General features: G+C 37.5%; 1 protein-coding gene across 4 annotated transcripts in view; it reads left to right on the top strand.

Annotated features, from left to right (window-relative positions):
• The window catches only part of ST6GALNAC3 (ST6 N-acetylgalactosaminide alpha-2,6-sialyltransferase 3), a 578,393-nt gene that overhangs the window by 247,120 nt on the left and 308,841 nt on the right, over positions 1–22,432 (top strand). For 3 of the 4 annotated variants that reach the window (XM_032155552.2, XM_032155553.2, XM_058439652.1), the window contains exon 2: positions 7,212–7,406. In XM_032155552.2, the coding sequence (XP_032011443.1) occupies positions 7,212–7,406 (195 nt within the window). Of the gene's footprint in view, positions 1–2,983; positions 3,038–7,211; positions 7,407–22,432 lie in introns of those variants that run through there. The other variant, XM_058439653.1, reaches the window with a different exon arrangement.

Here is a 22,432-nt window from a genome sequence, read left to right as displayed (position 1 = left end):
CATGGGTACCACTGTAATAAATTCTTCTGTGCAAAAAGCCAGTCCTAGAGAAAAATTATAGGTAGCAACATTTCCTGAGGAACTTTTTTCCCAAAGGAGTTTTTTTTTTTGGGGGGGGGTGCAGACATTATTGAGAAGTTCAAGTTAACATGAGCATTATGAATATATCAGATGACATGACAAGAGGTTACACTGAACTTTCTAACACCTATTCTTAAATTATAATAAAAAAAAACTCATTGAGTTTTTAACATGCCTGCACATTTTCTCATTTTATTCGGGGAGTAGATTTAGGTTTTTCTGGCCTGACTGGATTTTTAAACTGCTACAACATGACATAAAAATAATCATGGCTATATTCACTGAGTTTGTTTCCTTTTGTAAAATTATGAAAAACAAGTTTATCTCATTCAGTCTCTTTAGCATATGATTCAGTATATCTCTCTTTATAGAGAAGAAAGAAAGCAAGGATTTTCACAAGACAGAGCGGAAGACTGATATTGAGTACATAGAATGAAGAGCCCAGAAAGCAACGTCTCTCAGTGTGGCTGGACAGATAGACACATATAAATTTAATCCAAAGGTTTAGTTCTGATTATGAGAACATGGGAGCCTCGGGCCTTCTTTACTTCCCCATACACCTAACAAATTAGTGGGGTTTTTCCTAGAGTTCACTATAGTTTAATAAGCAGGATACACCCAGATTTTTGATTCAACGATGAAATAAAATGAAGATTTTATTTATATACTCTGTGCTTTGCTACTTCAACTTTGTGCAAATGGAAAGAAGCTTTATTGCATTCAGAGAGAATTAGATTTGGAACTTGGTCAGTGGCACAAAATAGAACTATAACATATTGATGAGACAATTTTTTATGTGGGAGAAGAATTAGCATTTGATAAAATCACAAAGAAGCAATGGGTAGGGACTCATCAATGTGTGAAGTGACTGAGCACTGATACACATAACACAGTTGACATTGTCCTTAATATTTATTATTGAATAAATGACAGCATGTGAACAAAAGCGTATGCCTTTTCACATTAGTGAATACTTGGTCATTAAACAATATTTAAATAAAAAACACAACTTTATACCATTGGTTATAATTTAGGAAAAAGAAAACAAAAACATCTAGCAATAGACTGGATTAAAAGTTAAAGATTTTATTTTGTGGTTAAAGATTACTTCTACAGTAGAAAGAATAAAAACATATACATATTAATATAGATTGCAAATTTGCTAGGTCCGGATCTTTGCACTTGTGTTCTCTCCCAAAATAATGGATTCTGTGTGGATTTTATTTTGGAATAGGTATTTCTGCTATGAAGTCTGATAAATGATATTCCCACTCTAAAGAGCAAGCAGCTAGAATGCCACATTTTTGATGCATATTTTTGCAGCACAGAGGGGATTAAATTCTAAATGTCTCAGCTGTTAAAGGCCCCTTCAGACTCGCCCAAAATGAAGAACAAAGAAGGAGAAAGCTTTCCCTAAAGCAATTCATCAGATCTATTTGGGCACAGTGACATTTTCTCAGAACTTATATGGATAAGTTACACTGAACAGTTCAAGGGTTTGCAGCTGCTTGGAATATTTAAGAAAAAAATATCTCTAGTTCTTATGCATTTCATATGGTCTGACCAGTGCTCGACACTGGCTAATGTTCACTGAGGCTGTAACAATCAGTAGTTATATCATAATAGCTTTTGTTTCTCGAGAGCTCATTATGTGCCTGGTACTGTGTTCTGCATTTTCCACCCATTGTATCACTTAATATTTATGCTTCTGATCCTAGGGGAATGACTGTTTATATTGCATATATGTCATTTTTTTGCAGTGTGAAAAATTTGTTGAGCCGAGTGTCATACATTATAAACTGACATGTACTTACTGTTGTTTAATCTAATTGGTGGTTGTTAAATCTAAAGGATGTTCTGACTACTTCAATAAAGGCAGCAGCAATCACTTCCATAAATAAATCATTAGACGTAGAACACATGTGTAAACAGGTAGAGTCTTCTAATTTGCTAAGTGTTGATGGACTCAAAACAGTTACTAGAACAAGCCATAGATGGAATACATTTATTGATGGAATAAGTCAAACAACTTGAAACAAGGCATTGTCGTGTGTTAAATGGTAATTCAAATAAAATGAAGTGATTGATAGGTTTTTACTTTTTTGGAAAGTGGAGAATATTTTAGAATTACAAAACATTGCACTTTTATATACATTTATCCTTTCATTATCCTAATGTAGGATAGACAGGACAGTTGATTGCATCCAACTTCATTTATTTGGCTTATTATATTTTGTTTTATGATTTTAACTCTGTCTAGCATCATCTCCTACCACTTAGAGTCTATGTATTCTTCTGACCAAATGACTTGAAGGTTTCTGACCAAATAAATGGCCTTTCAAACTGTTAATCCCTCTGCCTGGAATGCCCTTCACATCTTCTCTTGGCGAGGCCCCTGCGGTCCTCAGGACTCTGTTGGAATATCACCACCCCAGACAAATATTCCCTGAACTGTTCCTCCTATACTCACCCTTCTTCTGGCCTCCCACAGCACCCTGTGTATACCCACATTAGCATCATTTGACATCTGGTATTATAGTGTTCTATTTACTGGCCAGCTGCAGTAAGTTGTGACTCTTTGGAAGCATGGTGTGTCTTTTATGGTTTTATCTCAGTTTTTTCAGCACCTAGCCAAATCTACACAGAGTATGGACTCAATGAGCGATTGTGGCTTGAAGATGTAAATTCTTTAGTATGCATTGCATGATATACGTGTGACACATGCATGTATATCATGCATATTAGTACTTTGTTCACTTCCCCACCTCCCACATCCCTACGACACACACACATTCTCATTGCATTCAGCGATGTGTAGGCTTCTGTCTCATCCGTGGTTTTCATTGTAGTTGCTGAAGATTGAGGTCACGATCTGGTGGAAGTGACTACTAGAAGAAGGCACATGTGCATTGTATTCTGTTGTACTTGTCATCTGGAGCACACAGTGTACTTGAAGGTATGCCTTTTCTAGTGGAATTTCAGAGTGATTTCATACTAGCACTATGAGAACACTTTCATGCTAAACAAGAAGAAGGGCAAAGAATCAAACCCGGGCAATGTAACAGAAACTGAGCTGGGGGCCTGAGCTGCAGAAGGAACCTCTGTCCACCGCAGAATACCACTCCCAGTGGCACACAGAAGAGAGGGTGTCTGGCTTCTGCTCCCTGGTTGCTCCCTTCACCCTCTCTGTGCTCATTACTTGGTTCCCTTTGATAGAACATGAGAGGCAGACATGGGTTGCCAGGGAGCAGGCTTTTACAACTGCTATTTAATCCTGTTTTGAAATTTCTCTCAAAATGGTTGACTTATTTTTCTCTCATGTATGCATTATGTATGTGTTGTTGCACACAACAGTGGATTCAGAAAGGCTATCCACATCTTTGTCCCCAAACCCCCAGCCATGCAATGCAATGTAGCAACCAAGAGAACCAGAGAGCCGTGCTGGGCTCTGAATAAGCAAAAGCACAAATCCCATCTGGGTCTCCTTCAAAGCAAGCTGCTATTTTGCAACAAGCTACCAAATGACGATTAAGAAAAAGGTTCTTACCTGTTTACTTAATGGGTGACTGGCCTCTTTGCTTTTATTTAGCCATCTGTTCTGGTCTATGTCCCTTTAAACTTGTAAGATCCATCACTTCATTAAACTGTTACCTTGACACATTGCAATGTTGTGGACATAATGATTCCACAGAGGAGCAAATTAAAACAGTTTTTCATGATTAGAAGGTTAAATGAGGTAAGGCTGTGGTAGTTAGTGGTGAGATAAGGGGTGTTGAGGAGGCAGAGCTCAAGGGACTTTCAGGTGATTGGAAAATTAGGCTGGCGAGACAGAGGGCTGGGGCTTTTCCAAATTATGGGAGGTGAGCAAGAAGCAAGACTGACTTTGGGTATCGCTGACTCCTGGGGGCTGGTTCCACTGCCCATACAGAGGCTGTGACCCTGGCCCTGGCCCTGGGAGGATACAGGAACTGCCTTCAGGTTTCTTGACTTCCCTGGGAGAGTCTGCGAAGAGCAAAAAAGAACTAATTCTAGCGGGTAGTGGTAAGCTGAAAATGCAACAACAATAAACATTTTGGTCTTTCTCAGACAGTTATGTGGCTTTCCTTAAGTTCGAAGAAGAATCAGGGGGCCCAGCCCAACTATATGAAAGAATATTTTATTGTGTCTTTACCCGGCACTTCATGGCTTCAGCGGTCCTCCTTCTTGCTCTAGACTTACCTTCCACCTGACTCCTTGACAGTCGCTGAAAATTAGAAAACCAAGGGCTTTATAGTTTTACTATTTTATGTCAGTTCCTGCTCTGACAACTCTGGTTTCTCCTGATATGACCCATAATATTGCCATCACATGGACCCCAAATCTGAGGAATCTCTGAATTTTCCATCAGCCGCCTCTGTCCTGTCAGTAGCCCAAGTTCTATTTCTGTCACTTAAATCAAGTTTCTCATATCTTTTTCCACCTTGTTATTTCTTCTTCTTCTGTCCTAGTTTTCATCCCTCATTACCTCTGTCCTAGGCAATTGGGATAGCCTCCTGACTAGTCACTGCCTACCTATACTCTCTCCCTGCTCCAAAGCATCTTAAACACTGATGTTTGATTATAACTCATAACTTCCCCCCCTTTTTTTCTTTTTTAAAAAATTATACTTTAAGTTCTGGGATACATGTGTAGAACGGACAGGTTTTTTACACAGATATACATGTGCCATGGTGGTTTGCTGCACTCATCAACCCGTCACCTACATAAGGTATTTGTCCTAATGCTCTCCCTCTCCTAGCCCCACAACTCCCTGACAGGCCCCGGTGTGTGATGTTCCCCTCCCTATGTCCATGTGTTCTCATTGTTCAACTCCCACTTATGAGTGAGAACATGTGGGGTTTGGTTTTCCGTTCCCATGTTAGTTTGCTGAGAATGATGGTTTCCAGCTTCATCCATGTCCCTGCAAAGGACATGAACTCATCCTTTTTTATGGCTGTGTAGTATTCCATAATGTATATGTGCCACATTTTCTTTATCCAGTCTATCATCGATGGGCATTGGGATTGGTTCCAGGTCTTTGCTATTGTGAATGGTGCTGCAATAAACATAGGTGTGCATGTGTGTTTATAGCAGAATGATTTATAATCCTTTGGTTATATACCCAGTAATGGGATTGCTGGGTCAAATGGTATTTCTGGTTCTAGATTCTTGAGGAATCGCCACACTGTCTTCCACAATGGTTGAACTAATTTACACTCCCACCAACAGTGTAAAAGCATTCCTATTTCTGCATGTCCTCTCCAGCATCTGTTGTTTCCTGACTTTTTAATGATTGCCATTCTAACTGGTGTGAGATGGTTTCTCACTGTGGTTTTGATTTGCACTTCTCTGATGAATAGTGATGATGACCTTTTTTTCATATGTTTGTTGGCTTCAGCCAAAACAGATATATAGACAAATGGAACAGAACAGAGGCCTCAGAAATAATGCCACACATCTACAACCATCTGATCTTTGACAAACCTGACAAAAACAAGCAATGGGGAAAGGATTCCTTACTTAACAAATGGTGTTGGGAAAATTGGCTACCCATATGGAGAAAACTGAAACTGGACCCCTTCCTTACACCTTATACAAAAATTAAGATGGATTAAAGACTTAAACATAAGACCTAAAACCATAAAAACCCTAGAAGAAAACAGTATCATTCAGGACATAGGCATGAGCAAAGACTTCATAACTAAAACACCAAAAGCAATGGCAACAAAAGCCAAAATAGACAAATGGGATCTAATTAAACTAAAGAGCTTCTGCACAGCAAAAGAAACTATCATCAGAGTGAATAGGCAACCTACAGAATGGTAGAAAATTTTTGTAATCTATCCATTCGAAAAAGGACTAATATCCAGAATCTACGAAGAACTTAAACAAATTTAAAAAAAAAAAATAGCCCCATCAAAAAGTGGGCAAAGGATATGAACAGACATTTCTCAGAAGAAGACATTTATGTGGCCAGCTGTCCCCTTTAACAAAACAAAATTTCTTTTGGCTTTCCATCACCTAGCAAACTCAGTATAGGTGTATTAGCTTGATATCTGAGGCAATTCAGCATAAAGTTATCATTTGTGTTTCCAGCTTTTTCTCCCTCTTTGTGCTCCAGTAAGACAAACTACTGTATGCCTATGAGTAACTCTATGTATTCTTGACTGCATGCTGTTTCCTCTCTCTGGAAAGCTCTATTCACACATATCTGTCAATTAAAACACATGCATTTTATCAAGCTCAATTTCAAAGATATCTTTGCTTTCTCTCATCTCAATCAGATGCAGTTGTTCCTGCTTTTCTTCCATGGCAGCACATTTAGAGGAATGTTCTGCTGCTTGGCATAATTTTTTTTTCCTCTTGTTAGTTTTTTGAATCTTACTTTTGCAAATCCTATAGCACAGGCAGAGTTTCCTCCTACTCACACAGGGTGCTAGATGCAGAAACAGAAGAATGAGTGATAATGATACTGTGTCTACAAGAATATGAACATCCATTCATTCATTTATTTATTCATTCATTTGTTTCACTTAAATGTTCTTTGAATGCCTGTAATATGTAAGGTACCATGTTAAGAGCCTGGGATACAGAGATCAAGATGACACAGTACATTCCAGTTCTCTAAGAACTCACAAATCCATGTAGGAAAATCACATAAATAATTACACAGTGAAAAAGTACAACAATAGAAGTGTCTTTAAAGTATGGGAGGGATGGGACTTTACCTCTGTTAGAGTGGATAGGTTGGGGGTCAAAGCATGGTGGTGAGGAGGGGATTGAGCAATTAGAAAAGGTTTCCTGTCGTTGGAAATGTCTGATTTGGGTTTTGCAAACTGAATAGGAGTTTACAAGGAATATGGTGAGATAAGGAAGGGTGGAGATGCAATGGAAGAGTTCAAGAAAGCAGCTCTGCTTGCTCTTAGCAGCCCAGCACACTAGGACAATTTGGTCACCAAATAATTATTTTCCATTTCCAGGTAAAATATGCTGAATGACAGAATCCTTTGACCCCTATAAAAGAAAAAGAGAGGAATAAAGGAACCTCCTTCTGTGACTGCCTTTGGTTGAAAGTCATCCATTCTTCTTTTTGTTTTTTTAATGTTTTGTAGAGAAAGTCTGTGATTGCTGTGAGCTTCATAGCAGCGTTCCTTTTCCTGCTGGTTGTGCGTCTTGTAAATGAAGTGAATTTCCCATTGCTACTGAACTGCTTTGGACAACCTGGTACAAAGTGGATACCATTCTCCTACACATACAGGCGGCCCCTTCGAACTCACTATGGATACATAAATGTGAAGACACAAGAGGTAAGATCCCAGAGGGTCACCTAGCAGTTGGAGAGTATCCATGGTAATGGCTTTTCTTTAGGTACCAGAGGGCTTCCAACTCACTGAACTTACTCTCTCTGCCCCGGAGAGCTTGCTTGGGTCCCTGACAACATCTTCTGTCTTATTATTCTTAGACATTTACTGACAAATGTCTAAATCTGCCACCCCTCCTACATTAAATCTTCTGATTCACTGGCTTCATGTGGAGTCAAGGAAGCAATTACTTGTTTTCCTGGTGGTTTGTGGCACAACGTACATATCTCTCCATTTAGAAGCTCTGATCAGCAGTTACCAGCTGGAGAACTGGCTGGCTTGATTTCCTGTAGGTCAGCTGGTTGGGGAGAGCTCTTTATAGAACTTCAAAAATGCATTTATACTCCTTAAAACTCTGTAATCCTTAGACCTGGAGCTAGAAAAGGCCAAGCTGATTTTAAAATTTGCAGTGGCTGCAGAGATAATGGGATTTAAAGAGTTTTCAAATTTAAAGGGGTTAAAATCGTGTAAATCCTGTAATCACAGAACCTTTAAATCTTTGTAGCCAATTGGTAGTACAGGAGAGGATGGAGGTATATTGACAACTAGAAAGTGCACACTATGCTAGCACTTTTGCAAGCGAGCATTTGTCTCATAAAGTAAAATAAAAATAATGAACCTCACAAAATATGTGACGTATATAGAAGTGCTTAATAAAATTGTTTTCACTATTCATTTCTATGGAGTTGGATGAATGTGAGTTTAATATTCAGAGACACAAAGTCCAAGCCTGTGTGAAATTGTTGGTAACAAAGGTACAAGCTACCAGTGTGTCTACATTACTAGGGAGAGTCTTGGATCAGCTCCCATCAAAAGGTCATTTTGTAAAGATACTAGAGGGTAGAGTCATGCATGGAATGCTACTCCTGTCCTGAGAGTTATTCTTAGCATTCTGGGAGGATGCTAAGCTTGGTCTACCCCCTTTTGTAGGCAGTCTCATATCTGAGTCATTGCTTCTGGTTAATTTGGTTCTTTGAAAATTGTTTCTGCATCTGCAGGATTTACAGGCCTTTATTAGAATTTTATAGTTGAAAAAAGCACCATTAATAACATAAATTCTTAGGATCTTTGATATTTATCCTCTAATTGGTTTTAAATTAATTTTTTAAAAAGGTCTATTGCTTGAATTTGTTGAATGTCCTAATAAATTGATTACCTATATAAAAATGTATCTCTTTGAGGAGAGTTTGTCTTACCCTCGTCTTTTGTTACTTTTATTTCTGGCTTTCATTTAATATTCTATAACTCTACTATATGGTGTTAATCAATTCACAAGTGCCTGTCACAGGCTGAAAATGAAACATGTGACTAAAATGTCTCATGAAGTATTCTCATATGGGAAATCCCGTCAAATATCAAAGACCCTTTCATTTCTTTAAATATTAATGAATTTGATTTTGGAGTGTGAAAGGAAAAACTGACCTATGGATGCCGTTACTTAATTTGTTCTATTAACTGGGCTATCTTTGAAATTATTTTGATGTAGTTTTTAATACAATGATTTTACAAAAGAATATTGAATATTATTTTGCTCTTGCAAAGGTTATTTCTTAGGAGAAAACATAGTTACCTGAAAGAATTTGGGCTTTGAAAGCACACAGGCATGGTTTGAGAGTCAGTTCTAACATTTAACGAACTTAAGCAGTATATTTGCTTTCGGGTAACTTCCTTAACCTCACAGCGTTAATTTCCTTATTTGCAAAATAAGGATAACAACATCAGCCTAGCAAAATTATTTTGAGGATAAAATAAGTCGAAGTATATGAGGTTCCCAGCTCCAAATTGCTATTCAATGAATGAATTGCTTTTGTTTTCTCTGTACTTTCCAGTATGGCATAAAGTGTTCAGCATGAATAACATGAAATTATCAAAGTCCAGAGTACCAGAATTTATATGTACATTTTAAAGATCCTGAACTTGGGGGAATAAACACATGTAGGGGTTCTCAATCTCATTAGTAATCATGGTTTTACAAATTAAAACCACAATGAGAAAAAAATTTAAAAATCACAAGGAGATACTAATATACACAAAATGCCAGATTGGCAAAAAATTAAGAAGTCTGACAATACCAAGTGTTGACAAGGATGTGGAACAACAGATACTATTGTATAGTTGTAGTGGGAGTAAAATTGTAATACCCACTTTGGAAAAAACAGCTCCACTGTTGTATTGAGCAAAGTTGAAGATTTACATGCTGCATGCCCAAGCATTTCTAGTCGTGGATATCTACACTAGAGGTGCTCATGAACCTGTGCACTGGAAGGCATGGACAGAACATTGTAGCAGCATTTTTCCTAGTAGCCAGAACCTAGAATATACCTAAATATTGATGAGCAGGAGAATGAATTAAAGTCGTGCCACATACACTGGAATACCATACAGCAATGACGATGAAGAAACTGCAAGTATATGTGACCACATGGAAGATAAAGCAAAGTACACAATGTGATTCCGTTTATGGGTCACAGGAAGAGACAAAACCAAATAATGTTGCTTAGGGACATATACAATGGTAAACTAAAAAAGGGAAAAAAAAAAGCAAGGCAATTACTATCATGAAAGAGGGTCTAGCGGTTACCTCTGAGAGGAGTGGGCAGCTTGTGATCAGAATGGGTTTCTGGGGATTTAGCAATATACTATCTCTTGATCCTGTTGGAGGTTACACAGATGTTCACAGTCCATTTATTAAGTATAAATTTATGGTTTTTGGACTTGCATATTTTATTTAAAAATTCAAAATATATTCTGATCCCAGGAAGGATGTCTATTTACCATTTACCATGGGCAAGGAATCATACAAAGCAATTCACCTAATTCAGCAGCAAGAAATAACTAAAAAGAAGCAATGGGATATTAAGCTATCTAAAGCAAACTAGGAATATTTGAAATAGGCAATTTGATTTTATATAAAGACTAACAGACACATAGGCAACTTATTTCTCTAGTTCTGGTCTATGCATGATAGACCCCACGTTGCAACATGAATGCAGGTGATAGAGCAGAAAATTTTGCATGAAAGTTGAAAACATTAGAACACTCAAAGGGAATGACAGATTTTCTCCTAAATTCAAGTAGTTCTAGGCTAAGTTGGGAGGAAATAAAAACTTTGTGATGTTTTACCACCCTTCTCGTTGATTTCATCCTTTGTTCTGACAGTCCCACCCACCACCAGGTCTGTGCCATGCTCTTACTCCCAAATGATTGTGCATTTGTTCTCACCATAATGTCCTCAGGTGCAATCTGTTGCAGAAATGGTCACATTAAATAAGAGACACGGTATGATAAAGCTTTCAAGAGCCAAAGTAATATAGCTGAAATGATAGGTGGTGAGTTCAGTGTTCTAGGGCAAATAGCTTAAATAGTGACCACAAAACCATGCTTCAGAGATTATCACACACTATGTCCCTATTCATTCTATTCTAATTCTCAGAAGGTCAATAGGCTTAGTTGAACTGAGTCAGGTGATCACCAAGCTGATCTACTTATTTCAAGATCTTGGCCCTTAAAGTTTTCTCAGAAGTTTCTTTCCCCTTAAATGCATATGGTTTCTGGAAATTACTAAACTTCTTAGGATTTTTTTAAATATGCAGGCATGCCAGCAGTGATTTCCAGACCTAGAGCATCTGCAAACACTGTGGCTGTTGATGATGGGTTTACTGCCTGATGCTTCAGCTTGGCCAGAAGTGGCTGTAACTAGTCATAGATTTTATGAGCTAAAATAATTACAAGAAAGAATGTCTCTTTACTACTGTCTAAAGAAAAGTGGAGTGGGAGGCAGCAGAATTAGGTCAAATGTCTAGTGGACACTGTGGCATGTAGGGTTGCTTAGGGGCAAAATCTGATTCTTTAGTTATCTTTTAAAAACAGATGACTCTGGTCCCTTTGGATTGGCACAAGTGAAAATATAGATGGTTTGTGAATCTATGACAGCCTGCCCTGAAGGCCCCACATATAGTAAATTATACCCAGTTTAAGCTCCGCTTCATTTTATCAATTAATCTGTTTTTTTAAAAAATAATCTGTTCCCAGGGGAAATACAAAAATTAAAAGGAACACAGGAGAGATGTGGTTTTGCTTATATTTCAAGCTGTTTATTTTTTTCCCTGATACAGACCCATAAAAAAGAGCATGTGAAAACTGTGATGACTATTATAAAGGGGTTAAATAGAAAGATCAAAATATTCCTCCCACTGTAATAATGATGATCTAAACATAACGGAGTTGGTGATTGGCTTTAACTCTTTACCCAGTCTCCCCTTCACTTTCTCAACCAGTGTAAGCTAAGGTTCTTTTCTATGGGGGAGGGGAAGTCTTGAGAAGCAAGAAAGAAAAATGAGTGCCAACTAACTGAGTGAGTGCTGAACTTCTGAAAGTCGTCGCTGGCCACAGAGCCCCAAATTTCTCATCAACACATGTTTAAGCTGATGGCAACCATGATTTCAAACCAAAGCTTGGATCAGGAGTGATTTAGATTTTGCAACAGACCTGCCCTCACCTCCCTGCTGTGTCATTGCTGTGTCTATAATGCAATCCCCCATTTTAAAAATGACAATGTGGAGATTCCACCTATAGCATTATGGCAGAATTACTGTATTATCAACTGGCTTTGGATATGGTAAAAAGCATATGTCACCCATGTGTTTTTCCAGAAAAATAATTAAAAACACAAATGTGCTTGACAATATCCTAAAACCCTATTTTCTTCTTGAAACAAGTACTATTTATTTTAAATTATTAATTGTAGCAGACAGAGAAAGTATAAAGGACTAAGGTAGTCCAGGGCTTGGTTCAAGGTAATCTTGCTATCTCCTGTTGAGATTATCGCAGATTTTTGGGAAGAAGGAGAAAATGAACTGCAGGCTAGGTTCTGTTTGTAGTTACCTATCATGGACTCAGTCATTGTGTTGTCTTTTTTGTTGTGTGACCTGGTGTAAAGACATTGCTTAGAGCAAGCAACCTGCAGTTTATGTGCATTTACTGCTAGATGAAAGGATCCAGCTCAGGTGATCAATAGGATGCCAAGGCCAGATCTTTCTGATAATCAGTGAGGGTGACAGATGTCTTCCTTAGACATGATAGGGTCTTTCCCTTAAGATGCTGGGGCTACAGAGGATTTCTGGTATTTGGGGAAGGGTTCCCTTTCCCTGGGTGCCTGAAATGTGCCAAGTGAACAGGTGCAAGATTTCCAGAACAAAGGAAACAAGTGCAGGGCTACATACTGACTTACTCAATAATTTAATGAGTCTGAAGTATGCATCTTTATAAAATGAGAACGTTTTAAAACCTCAAGTAGACTAAATAGGAATATTTAGGATCAGTTGCTGTGACAGACAGGCCGCACTAGCCTAATTAAAGATGTGCATAACATATTGATGTTGCAATAGAATTTCCCAAATTATGGTGATAGTAACAATTAAGGAAGAGAGCTGACTTTCTTGGCGATAAAAGCACACACTCCACACATTTAAATAAATGTACACATGTAACTAAAGCTGACACGAATAGGTTTTCTATATTTGGTAATAGAGGCTTTGGGTTTTACATAAGTATATTGAGAGCAATTATATGCAAATGTATGTTCCAAAAGTTTTAAACTGATCAATTTAATTGTTAATTAAAATCCAAACATTCCCATTTATGTAATCGTAAAGCAAAATAAAATTTGACTATTAATTGTTATACAAAAGGGAACAGCTAAATTAACATATAATAAATCAAAACTTTGTGACTTTTTACCACCCTCCTCATTGATTTCATCCTTTGTTCTGACAGCCCCACCGCTACCACCATGTCTGTGCCATGCTCTTACTCCCAAATGAATTTGACACGTACGTATTGGATTTGTCATTTTAAGGATAATTTATCATTTTTCTCAAGTATGAAAGGATATATTTTTTGAGTGGAGAAGAGATGGCTATATTTCTCAGTCTGGTAGTGAATTAGCAACTCTCAATCAATGACCATATCTCAAGACAATCTATGACTGAGTGCCAGATGAGAAGGACAGATGCCATTGTGGGTTGCAATAATTCCAGGACGCTTTTGTGGGAGAGGTGAGGCATGTGCTTTGGAGAAGGATTTGGATGGGGCAGAGGAAGAAGAGAAAGTAGAGTTGGGTAATAAAGCAAAGGTTCAGAATATGTATTGTGCATTTTCCTTCAGCCCCTATGACTCCCGGTAGGCCAAGGACACTACATGGAAAGCTACAGTAAACCCGTAATGTCTATGCTGGTAATCATCATTGCCTCACACTTGGTGGAGGCATTTCATACCTTTCTCTGGATTCAATACCTTTAGTCCTAATAGTGTGGCTCTTCTTTCCGTTTGGCTGGTTATCTAGTCTTGCAGTGCTCTTACCTTGGCCCTACTGCCCTGCATACTATGTAGGGGGTCACTTCTAATAATACTTTTCTCTGTGTACCCCTGACATGGACACAACTCCCCATTTCCAAGGGGCCCCTGAAGTGCTGCCCAGGCCTCTGCGATCCTCTGACTTCCAGAGAAGGAAGTCTGGTACATGTACAGGTAATACATAGGTCAACCTGGCTGGAACTTACTCTGGAATATAGAAGAAGATGGAAAATGCATTCATTGCATAATTATGATCTAGGAATGTGAGTGGGATTATGGAAAGACCACACTCCTATTTAGACATAGGAGTAATACATACATGCAATATATATATCCATTCATAGTTATGAATCAGTATATACAAGTATATGGAAAATATATACATGTATGCATGCATGCAACATATACATGCATACATGTTCACAGATCAAGTTCTAGCTGCTTAAATACAAACATACATAGAATATATACAACATACTATGTTACACATTAAAATGGTATGTGAATGGTATGTAAAATGGTGTGTAAATGCTGTAAAATGGTATATATATATACACACACATACACACCATTATATATATATATATAGTCAGGTAGGTGTATATTGTGCCTCTTGTGGTTGTCTACTCTCCATCTTCCGTTTATTAGAGAAGGTGGCCCTTTCTTTTGACCACAAGGGTGAGCAGAAAAGTCAGGCTAGTGATTGGTCAATCAAGTGATTGGTTGAGAGGTGGGCACATGGCCCAAGATGAGCCATTCTGAAGCCTTCTCAAATTTTATTATGTTTTTCTGGGACACACTGGCAGGAAAGGCCCCCTTTTCTCTGGTGGTAAAGCCGTTGGGATGTGATTCTCTGGATGTCAGTAGCTGTGTTCCCAAGAGAGAATGAGACAAAGACACTGAGAGAAGCAGAAACAAGTTGCAAGGCTAATGTGAAGACCCAGACAACACTTCAGGTCCTGAGCTCAATTCTTGAAGGCAGCCTCCCCTCCCATCCCCCAGTGGTTTGGATGTATAAGCCAATATATTTGTCTTCTTTTTACTTTTACTGGTTTGAACTGTTTTTGTTACTTGCAACCAAAAAAGTCCTAGCTGATATATTGTAGTTATTTTACAGCCGCCACCACCAAATGTTCACTAACTCATCTTTAAACAAGGTGCCATCTGAAGGAGGAGAGGAGTGATCTTTCCAAATCTGCACTCTCAAACCTGCTGGGGGGCCAAACACAAGTCACATCCATCAGTCAGTTCAGGTGTCTGCAAGGGGTGAACGCTGTCTATCTTTCTGCTTAGGTGCATATTGCTTAGTAAACTAGCTTATCCTTTTGTGGTAGAAAAATGAAGGTCGATTTCCCAAGGTTATAATGCCAGAAAATGGCTGGACAAGACTGATTACTACCCTAATTGCTAGTGGTACTCAACTGATAAATCATATAGTTTTATTACAATTGTTAGATGAAAATTTCTCTATTGCTGTGAGGCATCAGCAGTCAAACTAGATTGATTTTCACTTTACAAATCACATTTTTTATTGATGAAAAATCCATTATTATCATCAGTTTTAATGTAGTAAATGGTTCCTCAGAAAGATGCACCACAATTTTATTTATTACAGAACCTTAGGTAGAAAAGTCCCCATTTGCCAACTATCTTGTTAATGCACTTGAAAGGGGCCTATTAGAAATTCAAATATCAAATTACCTCATTTGTGACAAGCAAAGGAAAACAAAACAGCGTATCTATCACAAATACCTTGATTTGAGGGTTGAAAAAGATGATAGAACTCATGTCCTGATGTAGAGAGTTTTTCTATAGCTCTTCTCAAGCTGATGGCCTGGCAGAGTGACTAGTGCAAAAAGCTTTCATCAAATGGCGATTGGTATTAACTGTAAATATTAGTCAATCACCAAATATTTTAACAAGTGCTTATTCTGTTCCAGACATTGTGCTAAGGATCAGTAATGAACTGTAATTTAAAGAAGTGTTAAAATTGGGGTTCACCAAAGAAGAGAACAACGTGGACCCAAGTTAGGAGTATCCTGGAACAATACCACCTAGAAGGTGTTTGCATTGCAGCCTACAATGATGATGGCTGAGTAACCATCTTACACAAGAGACTCATTTCACTGTTCTTAAGAATAGTGAACATTCAAGTAATTTCAATTAAACAGTTACATTTAATGTCTAAAAGGTAATTTGTCACTAGGTAGATGGCATCAAATTGTGAGTTCTCATTTTTCAGAGTAGACTTACAAAGGCTTATTCACAAAAGAAAGATAGCCATTACAGAATATTTTATTTCAGAAATAACTATATGCTTTTATATCAAATGTTATCCGCCCCCCCACCCCCGCAAGTTTGGGAAATGGTATGTCTGGTTAACTGAGTCATCTGACTAATAGGCATTTGCCAAGTATTTAATAAATAGATTATTATTCATTTATTGAGATGGAGTCTTGCTCTATCACTTAGGCTGGAGTTCAGTGGCACGATCTCGGCTCACTGCAACTTCCACCTCCTGGGCTCAAGCGATTCTCCTGCCTCAGCCTCCCAAGTAGCTGGGATTACAGGTGCCTGCCACCATGCCCAGCTAATTTTTGTGTTTTGTATTTTTGTATTTTGTAAAAATACAAAATTACCTCTAGAAATACCCTGCTGTGGTGTTTCATAATATGTGTATTTGTGTATTTGCTCTGTTGTTTTCTTCAAGTATGAACATTTACGAATCCCAAAGTATACCTGGTTCAAATGATTTTGGATAAGGGATTGTGGGCCTGTGTCAAACACAGACTATAAAAATGATTAAGAATGAATAAAACACATGGGAAGCAAAGTTCTAGCAAAAATAAAATATCTCTGAAAAATAATTGAATATAATGACTATAAATAAATAAAATTGTAATACCTCAGTGGTTAGGTTAAATGACAGTCACTGTGTTAAGTATTTTATGTGCCATTTTCTTTTTTAGCTCTTACGGAGTACATACTATTTTATTGATTTAACTAATTTTTCGAGGCCCCCAAAGTATTGATTCTATGCTAGTGTCTTTCATTGTCCTGCATGGCAAAACAAGAACCTAAGATTATTCTAGTCAACAAATTCCTTTAAATGGTTTCACAGAGTGCCAATTCATGAAGTCAGTAAGTTAATGGGATCCCATTTGTTGAATTTACTACATGCAATGCACTGTGCTAGGCTCTGAAATTGTAAAAAAGAAAACACTTTTTGCCTAGGAATAAATAAAATTTTTTCATAATGTTAAGTGTTAATAAGGAAGGTAGAATAACATGTGAAAGATTATTTTAACTCTTTAAATGTAGTCATAGAAAGTTTGGAGATAATACTTCAAAATATTAACTGTGATGGTCTATATCTGGGTTGTAAATTTTAGAATTTTTTTAAAAAACATGTTTTCCAAATTTTCTACAATGAGCATATATTGTATTTATTACTAGATTTTTTTTTTTTTTTTTTTTGAAATGGAGTCTCATTCTGTAGCCCAAGCTGGAGTGCAGTGGCATGATCTTGGCTGACTACAACCTCTACCTCCCAGGCTCAAGTGATTCTCGTGCCTCAGCCTCCCGAGTAGTTGGGATAACAGGTGTGCACCACCATGCCCGGCTTATTTTTTGTGTTTTAGTAAAGACAGGGTTTCACCATGTTGCCCAAGGTGGTCTCGAACTCCTGAGCCTGATCCGCCCACCTCGGCCTCCCAGAGTGCTGGGATTACAGGCGTGATCCACTATGCCCGGCTGAAGAAGTATTTTTTAAGCAATGTATATCTGTGAAACACTCTAGAACTTTCACTATCTTTTAAAAAATAGGATTTAAAATGTTTAGATAAATATATTGTTTGGAATACTTTAAAAAGTGAATATTCTCCCATTCCTTAAGTGTGGGTTTCTCCTAGTGACTCCCTTAATAGGACTACAATATGGAAAGGAGAATAAATAGTAACTATGGTGGAAAGGCTGACAAACACTATCTCAGCTAAGTGATCAAGGTTAACATCAATAGTGACAAATGGTGTTGGTAGTATGTACCCTTGGTATGATGTGATGAAACCGACACTTTACCACTGAGGCCGTCTTCCCCAAATCCCATAAGCCTGTTTAATCATGAGATAAATATCAGACAAATAAATATTGAGGGCCGTTCTACAGAACACATGACGACAACTCCTCTAAACTGTTAAGGTTATCAAAAACGAGGCAAGTCAGAGAAACCCCCACAGCCAAGAGTGTCCTAAGGAAACATGACAACTAAATGCAATGTGGTATCCTGGATGGGCTCCTGAACAGAAAAAAAGACATTAGATCAAAACGAAGTAAGAATAAAGTATGGACTTGAGTTAATAATAATTGTAACAAATGTATTATACTATACGAGATGTTGATAATGGAGAAACTGGGTGTGGGCTATATGGTAACTATTCTATCTTCTCAACTTTTAAATAAATCTGAAACTATTCCAAAATATAAGGTTTGCTTTTTATATTAATTATTGCATTTTCATTTTTTTAATTTTTCACATATATATATTATTATACTTTAAGTTCTAGGATACATGTGCACAACGTGCAGATTTGTTACATATGTATACATGTGCCAGACACCACATGTTCTCACTCATAGGTGGGAATTGAACAATGAGAACACTTGGACACAGGAAGGTTTGCTTTTAAAAAAGGTATTTAGGTTTTTGACCTGTGCATCTGGAAGGTTGGAATTGTCATTGACTGAGATGGAGAAGACCATAGGAGAAGGTGAATTGAAAAAATTTGAAATATACTAATCTAGCTCTGTAGGGCAGGGATGTATAAGATACATGCATTGTGAATACATCACTGTTTTAATATTCTGTATTTAATACAATAAATATTTTGGCAGGGAAAATAGCGAGTATTCTAGAAATAATTCCTGTCCTCTTTAAGAAGTACAAGTTCTTCAAAGATTCCCCAGGAACAGCTGTGCAAGTCAGTGTGGCTTTCTAATCTCTTTCATCTATACTTACCCACTATAACAGTTTTTTCTATTGCAATGCAGCCCAAGTTTTTTGCAAGGTAAATTATTTGTGATATTCTTAGGAAGGAAAGGTAGAAAGTAAATAACTTTTTGGTGGCTTGGTATGGTGTTGTATTTTGCCAATAACTATTTCTTTCCAATAGTGTTTAATAATATTTATTGGATTGAAGAAACTTAGCTATCTTTCAGGTATCTTTCCCAGAGCTCACAGGACAATATTTCCAGCATGCCCCCGGAATGGTAGACATGCTGCAAATATTGTCCTGTGAGCTCTGACAATCTAGTACTTGTCACAAATAATTATTTTTACAATTATTATTACTATTATTATTATATCATTGCTCCCATTGTTATACATACACACAAATCTATTTATATTTATATATTTGGTCTTTTTTGCTCTTTATTTTGTTTCATTGATCAACATTTTTTGGTAAATGCTATTTTTATGTAATTGTTGCGTGTAGTATTAGACCTACTTCTTTTTGCTCATCTTTTTTCAGAAATCTTTAAAAAGTTCACCTCTATATGAATTTCAGCAGCATTTTATTAAGTAGATGGGAAATCTTGGGTGTGTCAGAAAACTATTTGCATAATAATGCTGTGTAACAAATCACCCAAACTCAGTGGCTTAAACAACTGTTTATTCTTGCTCATGTTTTTGTGGACCAGTTGCCATCCAGGCTGAGATCCGCTGTGCTTAGTTCCAAAGCTGCAAGTTGGGTCCTGGTCTGTTTCATGTATCTCTCTTCACCAATGACCATTGAGCCACCTGGGGCATATTCTTCTCATGGTGGAAAAAGCACAAAAGACTAAGTTCAATCTTGAAAGCACATTGCAAGCTTCTGGTGGCCTCACATCTGTTAACATCCCATTGATCAAAGGGAGGCCCAAAATGAAGGGGGAGTAAAGTGCACTTCACCCACCATGAGGTCAAGTCAAGTTACGTGGGCAAGTCCAACATCAATGAAGTGGAAAGTACACTCCTCCTATGAAGGTGAGAGTAGAGAGAGTGACTATTTGCCAAAAATAATTTCATTCACCATTCTGGTGGAATATTTATGGGAATTGCATTAAATGTTAACTTGAAAACAGACACTATTAGAACAATTGCCTTTTCTACTAAGATCTTATCTTCACAAGTAATTGTTAAGCAATTTGCTAAAAAAGACCATGAATGTACATTTCAAGTATATTTCATGTGGTATCTAGTAGGAGCTTAAAAAATGTTTGCTAAACTGTTATTCATGGATATTTTGTATTTTTCTTATCTCGAGTGCCAGCTATTAAAATGATATGTGTAACTATTTTGGCATGCAAAAATACTATTAATTTTATGTGTGTTTTCCTGCATTTGGTTGCTATACTGAACTCTTCTAATTAAGTTCTGGAAGTTTTGGGGTTTTTTTTTTTTTTTTTTGCATTGTTTAGGTATGCAATCTCAATGTTTTTAAATAATCTTTTTCTCATTTCTTTTCAATATTGATTGCATTGACTAGAGCTTATCAAACAATAGTAAACAATACTGTAAGATTTTTAAAGACAGTACTTCTAATGTTTGCTCACTTAGTGTAAAGCTGACCTGACCTAGTTTTCTTTACCATATTAAGAAAGAATTCAAATGTTTTTAAAATTATTTTTCTAAAATAATGCCTATGTGTGTTGAGTTTTTATCAAATGACTTCCTGGCATCTATTGAAATGACTGGATGATTTTTCTCTTGGAACTTCTCAAGGTTGTATTTTCTTATTTTGAACCACCATTGCCAATTAATTTCTTTTTTTTTTTTCATAGTGTGTGTATTAGTCATGGTTCTCTACAGAAAAAGGACCAACAGGATGTGTATGTGTATATGCATATGTGTGCATGTGTGTGTGTGTGTGTGCATATGTGTGTGTATGTGTGTGTAGAGAGAGATATTGAGAAATTGAGAAAGAGATATTTTAAAGAATTGCCTCATGAGATTGTGGGGGTAAGACAGTAGGCTGAAGGCTCAGAAAGATTTGCAGTTTGACTCCAAAGGCGATCTGCTGGCAGAATTCCTCTTTGCTCAGGGACACCAGTCTTTGTTCTATTAAAGCCTTCAACTGATTGGATAAGGCCTATCCAGTTTATGAAGGATAATCTGATTTACTCAGAGTCTATTGACATAAATGTTAATCTCATCTACAAAATATCTTCACAGAGCATCCCATTTTGAGAAGCAGCCTCACTGTGTCGCCCGGGCGGGAGTGCAGTGGTGCAATCTCGGCTCACTGCAACCTCCACCTCCTGGGTTGAAGCAATTCTCCTGCCTCAGCTTCCTGAGTAGCTGGGATTACAGGTACCTGCCACCATGCCTGGCTAATTTTTGTATTTGTAGTAGAAACAGGGTTTCACCATGTTGGCCAAGCTGGTCTCAAACTCCTGACCTCAAGTGATCTGCACTCTTCAGCCTCTCAAAGTGTTGGGATTACAGGCGTGAACCCCCATGCCTGGCCCAGAATAATGTTTGACCAAATATTTGGGTACTATGATGCAGTCAAGTTGACACATAAAATAAACCATCACGATGTATAATTCTTTTAATGAATTGTTGAATTTGAATATTTCTCAGAAATATTCTTTGGGTTATACAAAAGTATTATCCCATATAACAGATGAGGCAATTGAGGCTAGGATAGGTAATACAACTCACCCAAAGTCATACATGCTCAAAGTGGCAGGACTGATATTTAACCCTGGCTCCAGAGCCCCAGGTCTTAGTCATATAATCAAGTACACAGAAAGGACATCCAATATGCTGATACATTATTCTTCAGACTGGCCTTACTTCCTTTGCTCAGGAGTCACCTGCCTATAACTCTCATATGTGATTTAATCTTGATTGTTTTTGTTGAATTGGGGAACTTCACGAATGAGAAGTAGAGGAGTTGAGATTTTTACTTTCTGGCATGAGCTGCTGTTAAGCTGATTATCTTGCTGCAGTCCACATCTGGACCAAGTACAAAAGTGAAGCCTGACTTTTTACTCTGTGGTGCTGATAGGAATAACAGCCACAGCACCACCATTTTTGCCATCTTGCTGATGAATTGACCTCATATTTCTCTACTTACATTTTTCAAAATAGTACTCTTTTATGAGTTACTTACTCAAGCCCCATTTTAAAAGCAGTGTGGTTGATAAGTATGTTTCATACCTGCTTGTACTGAGCTTTTTTAACCTTGTGCTCGTGAAATAATATGAGCTTTTGGACACGATGTATTCAGTACAGACTTTCAGAGTGAAAATGTTGATTTTCCCAAATTAAAGAACTAGGGGATATGGTAATATATGCTCTCGATTTTGAATTAGGTGGAAATTGACATCGTTTGTCAGAAATCTACTGAGGATAAAAATGAGGTAAAGTTTTAGGTGCTGAGCTATGTGCCAAATAGCCCTTGTGTTTCTTTCTTGAACACCTACTTCAAAGAAGCAGATTTGCCTTTGATATCCCTGGGAGCCACACGAATATGAACTGACTCCAATTGCCCTCATCATCTCCAGAATTTATTTTTTATTTTTTTAGGGCAAATTCTGCGGTCAATTTGCTTATTTGCTTCTCCAAAACCAGC

Source organism: Hylobates moloch, unplaced genomic scaffold (genome assembly GCF_009828535.3).
Source record: "Hylobates moloch isolate HMO894 unplaced genomic scaffold, HMol_V3 SCAFFOLD_5, whole genome shotgun sequence".
NCBI classification, from domain to species: domain Eukaryota; kingdom Metazoa; phylum Chordata; class Mammalia; order Primates; family Hylobatidae; genus Hylobates; species Hylobates moloch.
The sequence above is the reverse complement of the archived record's forward strand: the minus strand, read 5'-3'. Positions and strand labels throughout refer to the sequence as shown.